The 14,215-nt window shown below is 35.5% G+C and overlaps 1 protein-coding gene across 1 annotated transcript in view; it reads right to left on the reverse strand.

The window, feature by feature from the left end:
• Positions 1 to 14,215, reverse strand: part of EFL1 (elongation factor like GTPase 1) — a 70,367-nt gene that overhangs the window by 55,670 nt on the left and 482 nt on the right. The window contains 11 exon segments of the mRNA XM_032700369.1: positions 3,646 to 3,745; positions 5,170 to 5,292; positions 6,110 to 6,246; positions 6,385 to 6,461; positions 7,061 to 7,184; positions 10,580 to 10,794; positions 11,554 to 11,691; positions 12,288 to 12,421; positions 12,971 to 13,055; positions 13,251 to 13,318; positions 14,003 to 14,105. Of these exon segments, the coding sequence (XP_032556260.1) occupies positions 3,646 to 3,745; positions 5,170 to 5,292; positions 6,110 to 6,246; positions 6,385 to 6,461; positions 7,061 to 7,184; positions 10,580 to 10,794; positions 11,554 to 11,691; positions 12,288 to 12,421; positions 12,971 to 13,055; positions 13,251 to 13,318; positions 14,003 to 14,093 (1,292 nt within the window). The 5' untranslated portion in view covers positions 14,094 to 14,105.

Here is a 14,215-nt window from a genome sequence, read left to right on the forward strand (position 1 = left end):
TTTTTAGGAAACATTAGAAAGCAAAGAAAAGAAATACACTACCATCTTGGTTTAAGACATTCAATTAAGCTGAAGCATAAAACAGAGAAACAACTATCATCATAATTTCATGCAGAATTGTACAGGAAAGTGTCTGTTTCCTGGTGACACCTAAGAAAAAAAAACAGTCCTGATTTCAAGCTGACTGAGAAAGAACCTTTCATATTATCTGGAGGAAAATGGTACAGGTATTATAGGTTTTATATCCCCCACTGCAGTAATGAAATATAATTTTAGTACACCAGCTTATCTGTTCAATAGACTTTTCTTTATTACCACTAGAAAGCAGAAATGGAATTTCTTCAGTGTACTCTATTTATTTACATTATTCAGCAGGATTGTAAGATGGCCTTGAAGTAACATAAAAGATTTGCCTCCTATTGCTGACATGGCATCACATCACTGTGACATTTATACATAAAGCTTTATGAAGTTAGCAGATTTCATCATAACATCTGATATTCAATTTATATTTTCTTAGCATTTTACATTTAATACACCTAGCAACACTCTAAAGCAATCACAACTAACTACTAAATATTTCTCTTTTACACTGGTTTAGATAAAGACAGAATTCAGAACCTCAGGAAAACTGGAACATTTAGACCCTGTATCTAAATGCCAAGTTCACCTTTTATTTATACACCTACATTCAACCATTCTGTGTTAGACTGCAGTTCAACATAAAACACTAGTGGGAATGAGAGAAAGAGACAGCATATGATGAATGAACACCTAATTCTACACACAGCAATACTTAAGAATAAGCAACACAAACAACCATGGACTCCTAACACAAAGCCAGCAGCTCCAAGAGAAGCCAATATGGGCCTGTTTCCTACTGGTTTGGGTTTTAGATATTTTAACATCTAAAGTGAAGGAGGAGTCCTCATTTGTTTACTCTGCTCAACCGTCAGTTTACATCTTTGATTTGGTTGGAATTAGGGAGTAATTTCAGAAGTTCAGAAAGAAGAAACTGGAAGACAAAACATATTCGCACAATTCTCGTTTCTTTAGAAAACCTGATAAAAACTCAGGACATACTGGTACCATACAAAAAGTCAATTTTCAGTCCTTTCCAAAGAAAGATAAATCCAAGCTGCCAACTTGACAACAAATTATTTTCCCATGTATTCTAGTGTAATAACAGCTGATAAACTTTACTATTTTACCAGTAAAAGTAAAATCATAGCAGTTTTAATGTAGAATCTATTAATTTTAAGGTCACCTTCTAGGAGATATTAGTTGCCAACAGCAGTCTCAAAGGAGGTTGTTTTAATTAAAAATCCATCCTTTGTTATCATTTACTGTACACCCTGGACTTAGAAGAGCTTTTTCTTTTTCCCAGTTTATTACAAGCAGATGGCAGAAATAAGGCAAACTATAAAAAACTGCTGCAAAGTCAACTTGCATCTTCTAAGAAAGTTACAAAAACCTTAGAAAAGTACAAGTCTTGCAAAAAAACAAAAACTCTCAGATTTTTTACATGCTTTCACATGCTTAAATTAATCCCTCCCCCACCCCCAAGGCATGCAAATAACCCTAGCAGATCAGTCCAGTAGTCAAACATCAAGATACACAAGAACAGTTATGTCTCCTCAAATTTAACAATAAATAAAACATACAACATTTATTCACGTTCTTTAATAGGTAAACATGAAACCACCGGTAACAAATATAGTGGAGATATTCTTTGTTCCTCCCTATGTTCAGACACTCTTATGGAGCACCCTCATGGAATGTCAGTTTAAATACTGCATCTCTCTTGCTCCACTCAACCATCACTCAATTCTGTTAAGTACAGTCTTCACTGTGTAATTGTGAATAGCACACAGTGTGCTCAGGAACCACATCTACACAGTGCTGTGCTTTTAAAACACTCAGATTTTGCTTCATGGAGATACCTCCGACTCTTTAGAACTAACCCCCTTTTCAGATTTCTTCAAGAACTGCTGATCTGTAGAATCTTAGCACATAAAATATCAAAAAATACACATTTATTTATACTACTGTTTTTCAAATAATGGAATCCAACTGTCACCTCAAAACAAAATCATTAATAGTACCTAATCCACAAAAATCACACGGTACTGCTCATGATTGGTTATCTCAAAGGAAAACACTCAGGTGATTTCATTTTCACATTAGCCAACTAGTAACTGCTAGAGTAACTTAATACGAAGCCCAGCAAGAAATACTTTTCAAAATAACTACATAGCAAGACACTACAATTTTCAACATACTGAATAAACAGGGAGAAGGGAAAGTAACTAAAATCTTGAAAAATTCAGTGTCTGATGCATGTAAAAGCCAACTTTGCCCCTATGTCACATTCTCATGACCTCAAAAGACTCTCAATCTTCCCAACAAATAAAAAACCAAGTCGTTATTAGTGATAGAACAGCCAGAAAGTGATGGCCTCAGTGTACTCTTCTCTGATAACTAGAGTAGGTATCCAGGAGGGGAGACAAAGCAGGAATGGCGCTGCTGTGCCACACCAGGACCTGAGAAGAACTCATGTTTCAGATACTCAGCAAAACTGCACCATCTAGTGTCTGCTCAATCCAGAAGTGCAATGCATCTTTTCCCTCAACTCAGTGCAAGAAAGATTTTTGGAGGAACATTTGTAGACAAGCTCAGCAAGAAAAAACTAAAATAAATCTAGGAAGCGTGTGAAAAACCTAGGATAGTAGTAAAGCTTTCAAATATTACTATTGTAGCAGTACCATTTTTTTGCACAACGATTTAACAGTCACATTCAGTCCAATTCAGCAGAAAAACTTATATTTTCTGTATTACTTCACTGTACAGTAACAATCCCAGAAAAACACAACATTGCCAGTTAATACAAAAGTTGCCTACTGAAAATGCTCCAGAGGCTTAGAAAGATGAAAGATTAAGATGAATATTCTTATAAAGTCCTTAGAAAAGTACACTTCTTCTGAAAAAAACCCCAGATGACTTCAGCTAAAAGTAGTACACTTGAGTGTGCCAGGGAAATGAAATCAAGAAGGATCTACTCCTCAGAGAAAATAATATGGTTATTAAGCAATAAAAAGCTGTAACAAAACAGTCTCCCAAACCTCCCAGAAGAAAACCTTTTGAAGTGCATTAGTGCCTTTCAGGGCATTGAACAGAGTTAGTCAAGGTTTGGACTACTTTAATTAACCCATTTTATTTTGCACTTGCAATGAACTGGATGATCACTGAGATATTATACCCAATTTGATGGGAAGTGTTTCTTGGTACAACACAAGCTGTTATAGTCATGCCAACACAACCTCACTGAAAAACTAAGGAAGGATTACAACTCAATCATTTCCACCAAACATCCTGAAACAGCACACAGTGCATGCAGTAAGATGATATATTTGGACAACAGTACTATTCTCCAATAGATTTGTTGTACCTTCTAAAACTAATATGATTTAAAAAAACATCTTTTAAAGTCATTCAGAAAATCTTTACTTGAGGAAAAAACTTTATTGAATCTCAAGAATCCATTATTTTCTCAGGTCTAAAACAACTTACCCACACTTTCAACATGATTTTTTTTCCTAGAAGTATCTAATGTAGGTCAGAAAGTTAAATGCTACATTTTCTTACCTTGGTTTATTCTGTGGTAATGCTTTTGAATCAACAGGAAACATTTTGGAAACAAAGACAATAACTGGGGCTGTCCCTTCACTACTGCATTTCATAAAAGCTGAAGAAACACAAAAAAAGTTATTTTCACTTTTTTCCCCCAAAAGTATGAACAGATCATGGCTTTACCTTAATTTTACAGGCATTACTGTTCATTTTCTATTACAATGGGTAATATGCTACAGACAAATTAACAGGAAAAAGTAGAAAATTACTCTGGCCTAATCATTTGATAACACTGCCTGTATCTTCAAGTGTGTTTCACAATAAAATGAGCACAACTGCAAAAATGCAACGCTTGATAACAAACTACATACACTCCAACTAAAGGTATTGCTTTGATATTTAAACCTGAGTTTACCAGCTGATTTAGATTAGAATGAAAACCAGAGAGCAGCTTAAAGTTAAGACTGAACTGTCTATTCAGTACCTCAAAGTACCCTCCCTCCTTTCAAACAAAAGGAGGAAGTCCTGCAAATGCCCACGTGCTCATGAAATCCTACCAACATCCCTGCAAGCACAGATATGCCTCAAAGGATGAAAGATCTGCACAAAACTTAGCAAATACTTAGGAAATTCCCATAAATTATTTTTTCATCCAAACTTGGAGCACATTATGAAATTCAAACCAGACACAATTCCATTCAAAATTTCTAACAACGTAGAAACTGAATCATCTTCTCCTACATTTCTCCCTTTCATCTGATATGTGAAAAGACTGCATAGCAAAGTCCTCAGGCAAACAAAAGCACAAAACTACTACTCCAAATTAGCAAGATGCTCACCAAATGTGGAAGTACACTACTTTTTCATAACCAAGAGCAGTAAGATCCAAGTTTAGAGGCAAACTTCTTCCAATTAACTTACATTGACACAGTATTGAATACTGTTTGGAGAACACCATGCTTTTAAATGTTCAATAAAGGATGAAAAGCCCCTTTCCTCACCATGGGAAAACACCTCCTAACAGTCTGTCAATCTGACATTCACACCTCACCTTTAATTAACATCTCATCCTCTTAGATTTCTTGAAGTTCTCCTCAAAATACTATTCTGCAATTAATATCCAATTACCAGAAGCTGATCAGTACACTTGCAAAAATTAAAACTAAATTCAAATCACTACTGGCTAAAAATTAATGATTTTAATATTGAAGTTAGTAAAATATTCAATTCTCAATTACATTTTCAATTCTACTATTAGAACCAAAACCAAATATTAACCTCATCTCCTTGTAAAACCCTAGCTTTACATCACCTGCAGCTTGAGCTGTTGAAAAACCATGAATATATGGGATTGAAGAAAAATATGTAAATATAATCTTATCAAATTAGACTATGACATGTCAGTGACAAACATTGAAAAAGACATTACAAGTAAAATAATAATAAATTTAAGTAGAGACTACTACACATCTTAAGATCCAAAGGCAAAACCACCAAGACAGAAGTGACCTTCCTGTTAATGGGAGAACACCTACTCACCACTTTTCAGTTCCTGAGTTTCTGGTGGCAAAGAATCAAATGTTCTAGCTCCAACACACATCAGCTTTTCCACTCTCTCTGCCGTGATGTCAAGAGGACTGGGAACTTTATTACACACCATGGCTAAAACACATTGCTAAGGATACATATTTATATTTCCTTATTGAATGCAAATAAAAGCAAAACAAATGCTTTCAATGCTTTAATTCAGCCTCATGCACTTACTGCCAGCAACAACAGATCCAAAATCCAGCTCTGTCTGTCACAGTGCATACAGGTTCCTCTCAAATCAGCAACAATTTTTTGCCACTTATCAAGGGCAGAATGGAGAGTTAAGAAGGAGTGGCCCACCCTACGTGCAACTGGGACATTAAGAACAGCACAACTGGGGCATGAACTAATAGTATTTATAGAACTAATAGAACTAATTAGTATTTATACATCAATAATTTGTGCACATCTACTATAATATAATACCTATTATATTATAAATGATGAGCACAGTAGACAAACAACAAAGGTTGATTTTGGATTAAGAAATTGTATACCTAAAACATAACACCAGACATTTACAGAACCTCACAGACAGAAGACCTATGACACTTCTATAAACAGGAGATCGGTTCCTCCTTCAGGAAAATCACTGACATTTGTATATAAAACTATATAATGAAAGTATATTGTTTTATTACCTCCAGTTTAATAATTTAGCTTCCTAAAGACAGCATGCATGCAAAAGCATGAAGTTGGTAGAAATATAAGAATAACTGCAGATATGTAAGTTGCAATGTTAGAAGCAAGAAAACAGGTGCAGATACCATAGGCACAGACATAAAAAAAGGGAACACATCATACCAAATCACACACTGAAATATGTGAGCGCACTTTGAAGTCTGAGAACTGCCAATAAAACCAAAAATAGTATCTTTCCTAAGGATACAGAGGACTGCATCAGATATTGGCAGCCACTGGCTACAAATGGCATTAAGCTGAACTTTAGGGTCCGCGTGCCGTGACTCCCGTGGACCAATTTTCAGTCCTAAAGAGGTGACTATCTTTTCTATTTTTTCTTTGTCCCTGTAAGGAAAATAATAAATAGATATAAAACAGAGTAGCAATATGTAACAAATATCTATAATCTGTGACTATTTAAAAAAAAAAAAATACCACAGCACACGGAAAGAGACGTCATGAAAACTTTATAAATCTTCTCACCTTTTCATAACAGCTTCATACAGACTCCATATGTTGTCCAGCACCAACTGCACAAACAAAGGTTTCTTTCCTTTTGACTGGTAGAAGACAAACATACAGCTCATTACCAGCAATTCCTCACTTTTACAATAGGCTTAAGACTGCACTTTTCCTAAGGAGTATGTAAAATCTTTATTCAAAATCAGGACAGTTATCTGTTTCCACAAAAGATCACTACTTCAACAGTCTGTCTTATAAAAATGCTATAAGGCACAAAACCACAAAATTAAGAAGTAGAGGACAAGGGCTCCAATTTTAGAAAAAGGACCTGATAAATATGGCACATAACTACCTTGAGGTTGGTTATCCCTCTTTTCATAACTATTTATACATTTATAACTATTTATAACTATTAATCCTCACCTAGGTAAACACCAAAAAAAATCATGATTAAATGACAATAAGGAAACTCCCTGAAAGATGAGATTTTCTCCATGTAGCATCTGAATAGTCAGTTTTGGAATGTTCTCTGCTCCAAGGGTTGATGCAAGGCTATCCTAGTGACTTTATACCTGCAGTGACACTGAGTGAACAGGTACTGAGGTCAATTTTCACAACACACTATGAGGAATAGAATGTAAAACTAAAAACAAGTCCCAAAATAAAAATCAGGTAATATTTTTGACAACCTCCTTACCTGATCACCTTTCATTATCTTCTTTGCTTTTGTATTTAGATAATAATCTCCCCATAAAGTCTTCAGAAGTACTGCAGGCTTGATTCCAATCTTTTGGCTGTACAGTTTGGCAAAATGCTCAATGCTGAAAGGAAACAAAATATACCTTGACAGAAGTGCAATGCTGTTTACATGTTCTTATCAGCCCAAACAACAGACAGACAGCTTGCATGAAAATCACACAAAAATCTCAAATCCTTCTTTTACTCCCACTTCTCCAATTGTTCTCACTTTAGTTTGCATTGTTTAACAGTTACACCTGCAAAAATATTTAGTCCTAACAGGTCAAAAACATGAGCAGTATTTGAATGGCTTTGTTTTGGTTCAAGTCAGCTTCAAGGCTGCACTTGTTTATTTGAAATAAACATTTGTGTACTATTCCCTCAGCAAAAACTCAAAAGCATAATACAAAAGTTACAAATACTTATGTGGTGACTCTCAAACTTATTCTATGAAAGATGTCCCACAACACATTTAAATATAGTCTGTGACCAGAATATTTGCTCCCTGTGCACACAGGAAAAAGAAAAATACATGTTTATCATTGCAACAATCCTATTTACAGAATAATGTTATTTGACAATATTTTCTTTGGAATCCAGAATTCTTAAGTTTCTACACACCTAAAAAAAGGCCTGCCCATGTCAGCAAGACATGAGCTGTGAGTTCTCAACTAAGCTCAAAGAGATTTCTTTTCCAGAAATTATCCTAAACTCTCAATACAGGGAGAACATTCAAGATTCGTGCACCAACAGCTCCTGTATAGACATTTATAGCATTTTTCAGCACCTGAGGATTATGAGAAAAACACATGCACTTACTACATTGGATGAGACTGGCACTGCCCAATAATCTATTTTTTTTTTCTATGACAAGTCATAATACCTTCAGGAAAAGAACCCACAACCATATAACAGCAGTCAAGGCTTTCCATGATTAAGAACATGCTCCACTGATCCATATTTCACCACACAGTACTGCTGCCAGTCCACAAGTATCTCTTGAAACTAATTAAGAAAAGTGTTCTTTTTTTCCCCCCCTGCATTATATAATTTATAAGAGCCAGGGTCTGCCAGTTCATTGTAAGAAACACAACAGTATCAGAAAACCAACAATCTTCATTCACCTTCCACAAATACATTAAAAACACTTCAGGATGTGAGGGAGGAATCGAGAATTAGGACTGCTATGCATAAGAAATCTGGCAGATTGAACTCCTGTCATTTGTCTAAGATGTAGGAACGTTTTATTGGATAGAAACTAGATTAACATAATCTTCTAATGTGTAATCTGGGAACAGTTTGATCCAGACCCAGCAGCAGAACAGTAACACCACTTACCTAAGTTAGATGCACAAATATTTTTGGCTGAGATATAATTTTGTACATGAATAGTTCAATTAATGCAATCTTAAAAGTGTTTTAAGATATATAAAGCAGAAGAGGGTTTAAATTTGGAGAATCTTAACAAACACGATTTTTTGTTCCATATTTAATAAAAACCGTTGTAAGTTTTTTAAGTTCATCCTGAATCAGTTTAGTATTGGCAAAGAATAAACAGAAGGCCCACCAACCCTCTTTAGTATATCAATGTACCAATCATAAAAAGAGGACAAGTCATATCTAGCCCATTTCTTTCTCCCATCTGAAGCTAAATGACAACAAATATTTAGATTTCAGCCTTATAATAACTCTGCAAGTAAGGTTCAAGGCACTTGACAAACATTTCAAGTGGCAGGGACATAGCAAATACAAAGAAACAACTAAAGCTTGACCAGTTATGATTCCACTTCAGATTACCCTTGCATGGAGCATTAATCATCTATCACACATTCCACTCTGCAGAAATATCAGTACCAACATACACCAAGAGCTTCTGCTGAAATTCTGAGCTAGAGAAAGAACTCAATTTTCAGACATATCTGTATGAAATTTAATTCTATATGCAGAGAAATTATCGGGAAAAAGGAAACAATGAAAGGAAAATAGCTATCTAAACCTCACTTTTACAAAAATAACCATTATTTTCACCTACCACTTAAGAACAACATACGTGCTTTCTCATTACAAAGGCGATCACAGGGTGTTTATGACCACATGATTATATCAGAATGTAGTTCTGTAACCCATAAAATCTTAATAGTTGATCATTTACTTGCAAATATCAACTAGCTTGATCCAAAAAAACAGTTTCTAAATTGTTTTTGAGCTTATATTTCTACTTATTGTAACAATGTACTCCACTGTACCATTTCCTTGAAGAATCATTATTCTTAATGTTTAACATTCCCTTATGGCACACTTAGAATACTAAACGCAAAACACAGGCCAAATTTGAACTTCTCAAAACAAAAACTTAGCTTTTTGCTTTCATGTATGCCCTTGCACAGTCTTTATCAGTAAACAAAACAAAAATAAGCTGCATATTGTCCATTCTTTATCCATCCAGGAGAAAAACAGCAGAGTACTCTACTAAAACAAGTGCTTAACAATTTCAGCCTGAATACTCTGTGTAAGAATAGTTTGTTATCATAATCCATTTTCTCCATGAAATTTCAATGAAAAGTTACCAGTCAGGAAAGTTAAAGCCTACAGGTACCAAAATAGTGTTTCCCTGCACATCATAAACAGGAAAGTAACTGTGGGAACCATATGGGAATAGAGAACTTACCATGAGATGTGTTAATGTGTAAAACACAGGTATCAGAAAACTCCCTCTAGCCTTCAGAAATGGAAAGGCCTCCCCTCACATATATCCTCTATGAAAGATCTCTTTCAGACTTAAAAGCATGTCAGAATTGGAAAATTTGTTTTCAACTTCTTTACACACTTCTCTGATTTTTCTTTTTATAAATTGCTATTACTCGTGACAGATAACTAAACTAAAATAGCTGATTTTATTTTCCCTTTCCTCTGAAGTGACAAGAAATGTTTGTGTTAAACAACAAGCTACGCATGGCACCTTATTTAAGAGTTTGACTTTGACTTAAAAATCCTGGAGAAGATTTTTCTAAAGGTTCTGCAATATTCAAGACATTCACTGTATTACTGAGTGGAGCTCTCTAATTACATTTTCATGATGTAGACAACGACTCCACCTCGTGGCAACCAGAACATGTGCAACCTTCACACACCTGTTGCCCTCCCAAACTAATCTACTTGTGCAATAGCTCCTGCACTGCTGCAGTTTTTGGCCTCGTCTATCACAGTCCATCAAATGCCAGCAACTGATAAAAATACTGAGTTTACCAGGCTAAGCTGGACATCACAGTGGGCCCAGCAACTGCTGTCTAAAACAGAGGTCCCTGTCACAGAGACAATGCTGGTAGTACTTTCAGCTGTTCAGTGTTAATCTATTAGAATTGATTTATATACAGTTGCATGTCACAGAAAAATCTAAAAAACATCTTTACAAATATGGAGCAACTGCAGTAATCAAGTGAAAAAAAAAAAAAAGAAAAAAAAGAAATCCCAGACTTACCCAAAACCCCAGCCATCAATTGCACTGGCAAACACCACATTTCCATGTTCTGGTGAAAAATACAGATGTGAATCATCAGTATCTTCCAATCCAGTGCTCCAGTCATAAATCTGATCTCCTGGTGCAGTGTCTGAAACACTTTCACTTTCTGTTTCTTTCTCAGCTCTTTCTTCTAACACTTTGGAGGTAAAGAGTGCTCCAGTGACTGCATTGATCTACAGAAGATTATGTAAAAACATCTTTAGATTCATTCACTCTTTCATAACCCTTGCAACTCAAATGCAATTCCCCCACCCTCCAAAAAATAAAAAGAGAGGTTTTGTTAACAAGATAGCATTGCCTATGATTCATCTGGCAATTTAAAACACAGACATTGTGTATCTAATTTTGCACATTTGAAGACAACAGAAGTTTATGAGACTAACACCATATGAGACATAAACACCACGTAGTTTTCAAGTCAAAGTTCGCCACACCAGGACTGAATCAGACAAAGAGGATCATGTGTAACACACTTGGCCTCTCAGAACAAGGAATGGTGAAACAGAAACTTGTTACTGGCAACAAACAGCAGAGGGCAAAGGGAAGCCAGGCAGAAAAGTGCTTAAAAGTAAACTCTGGGGGGGAAAAAAGTTTGAGGGCAACTTAACTTAAAACTCAAAAGATAAATCAACTTTATTCCCACATAAACCCATCCATATCAGGAGCAGTCCAAAGAGATAATTCGTCTACCTCCAAAGAAACTTAAGCAATTTAACAGGAAAAACAAAACATTCAGCATATTATTTCTAAAAAAGAAGACTCTTCCTGATGACCTGTCAAGAGGCATTTAACACTCTTTTCTCTGTCACAGGCTTTCTGAACGAACCTCGAAACCTATTAGAAATAAGATGTATCCCAATGTTTAAAATTAGACTAAACGTTGTAGTGCAAATAAAATCTGCTGTGTGAACATGGCACTATGGCCTGAATACCTGTTCTAAGATATTCTTAAGGTGCAAGTATGCCTCCTGAGGGGTGAGCTTCAGCTCCACAATCAAGCGATCGATTTTGTTAATCACCAACACTGGGCGTATATTTTCCAGCCATGCTTGTCGCAGGACTGCTTGAGTCTAAGAAGGAAAGAGTTTTAAAAAATATCCATTACAGAAAGCTTGACACCACAAAAAAAGATAGAATATTAAAAAATAAAAAATATAATCCTAATATTTAATAAACATATAGTAAAGGACAGGTTGACACACAAACCAGAAATCTGACTCCGATGGTGTATACTGTTAGTTATTGAAGAATTCTGTAGAATGGCAGAATTTCATGGCAAAAACACCCACAATAACAAAAAAACCCCCTATTTAGAAAAGCATGCTTTTTTTTTCATGGCTATCTCAGTTTTATTTTGCCTATTTTTTCACTTTCAAAACCCTAGAAGTCCACGTAAATATATGAAATTACTTCTTTAAAGAATTCTCTATACAAATATTCCATCACCTGAAAAATTGCATACTCACTGTTTCAACCCCGCATCATTACACCCACTCACCAGCATTGTTCAGCTTTTCAGCACAACTACTTTCATACCTCAAGTGCACTGTCATTTATTAAAAGTTTTACAAAACTTTCTTAAACAGCTCATCTTTCATTTCTATATAACACACTTCACTTATTGTCTTCCCTACCCTCTTCCTCTGTTTAATACACTTTATTTCACCTGTGGACAGACTCCTTCAACAGCATCCACCACTATGATGCAACCATCACAGAGTCGGACAGCAGTAGATACTTCTGAAGAAAAATCCACGTGCCCTGGGGAGTCTATTAAATTAATGAGGTACTCCTGATCACCTAGGATCAAACAATAAATCAACATTTCAGAACAGTTTTCAAAAAATATTTCTTTCAGCCACCTAGTTATACTGCTTCAGCTATTATTTGTAACTGTCATGACATGAATTACAAAAAAACCTTTACAGCACAGTGTAACAGGCAACTTGACATAGTAGTAAAGACTGTACTAGAACTTGTTTTTTTGAAAGAAGTTCTTGCCTTTAAGTGCCATTAATTCAAGATTTAAGATTAAAATTTAAGTATTTAGATCTAAAATAAAGAGGTAAAGGTAACTATTTTTATAGCTTCCACTCAGAGATAGGATTGAAGATAGCTTTCCTAATGCTGAGTTGAAACTCAATTATCTTGGCTGGCTGTTGAATGCATGATTAAGTCTCTGCAGAATCCACAAATTCCTAAATGGCCTAAACACAAAAAGCCCACAAAAGAGAAAAATACAAAAGTAAAAGCTGCACACAAAAAGTTCATAACAGCAACAACAAGGAGACAGGGAAAACTAACAAAAGTATGTATTACAAATCACATTTGCCAGCATAAAAAAATTACCTTTCACAAAGTGCAGTGAAATTGCACTAGATTTCATTGTTATTCCTCGGATCTGCTCATCTTCTCTACTGTCTAGATATCTCAGCTGAGTACAAAACCAAAAGAACAGGTGATGAGTCTGTAGAATTATCTCCACAATTTCTTATCAACTGCCAAAGACTATGAGCGCAAGAAAACAAGGTTTAGCAAGTCTAGAATTGGAATTTTCTTAATCATCACAGATTTACAATCCCAGCATGCATACCCCAGAATTTCATTAAAAAAGACAGGATAACTCTACCTTTCCTGCCAAGCGGCTGGAGATTATTCCATTGCTAGAAATAAGACAATCAGCTAGAGTAGTTTTGCCTGAAAAGAAAAATAAATTACTCAGATTAAATGAATATAAACAATGGCAAAAGATGCAACAATATTATGAATGCCAACAACACGCAGTATTCTAAAACATCAACACTAATAGTGGCTTTTAAGTGCCACAAAAGTATAAATTAACTTTCAAAAAACCAAATGCAATTATTCAGCTTCACCTGTTAGGTACACATGCATGTTTTTGAAGACTGGATGCAAGCTTACCTGTCATGACCGGAAAAGCAATTGAAATAACAAACAGTACATCAAAACCTCAGTATAGCAGGCAGTTAGAAAAAACATTTGTGTTATAAAAGAAGTGTTTATTATTTCCACCTATATAACAAACTTGTTGGAGTAAGTAAACATAGAAAAAAACCAGCCTACCTTGCAAGCATATATTTCATGCTGACATTCACCATCACAGAAGTAGAAAACATTCAGTTTCAACCATTCCAAACTATTACAGTATAATGCTCTCTTAAGTTCTTAAAGATAAGCTGTACCAGGCCAAGAAAAAGGTGCATAAAGCAAATTTACATCCCTGAATCAGGTTTAAGACAGTTTAAAACTAAACCCATGAAAACCTACTGCTTTCAAACAGTGACCAAAACATCTCACCACCGTTCCAACACACACAAGTTTCCTCTGGGGGTCTCTGCCAGCCACAAACACCTCCCTTACCATGATCCACGTGGGCTAATATACAGATATTCCTGATGCCGGACGTCTTCTTCTGGAGGCCAACCATCTTTTCCACGCTGGTGAGCACCATGGTCGGCTAATTCTGTGAGCGGAGGAGAGTATTTTATTTAGGAGTCAACCTGAGAAAACGCTTTGGATTTTTTTTAATTACATCAACTGTGATTAGCGCTGCTCATCGCGGAAACCCCGTGG

Source organism: Chiroxiphia lanceolata, chromosome 12 (genome assembly GCF_009829145.1).
Source record: "Chiroxiphia lanceolata isolate bChiLan1 chromosome 12, bChiLan1.pri, whole genome shotgun sequence".
In the NCBI taxonomy this organism is placed as follows: Eukaryota; Metazoa; Chordata; class Aves; order Passeriformes; family Pipridae; genus Chiroxiphia; species Chiroxiphia lanceolata.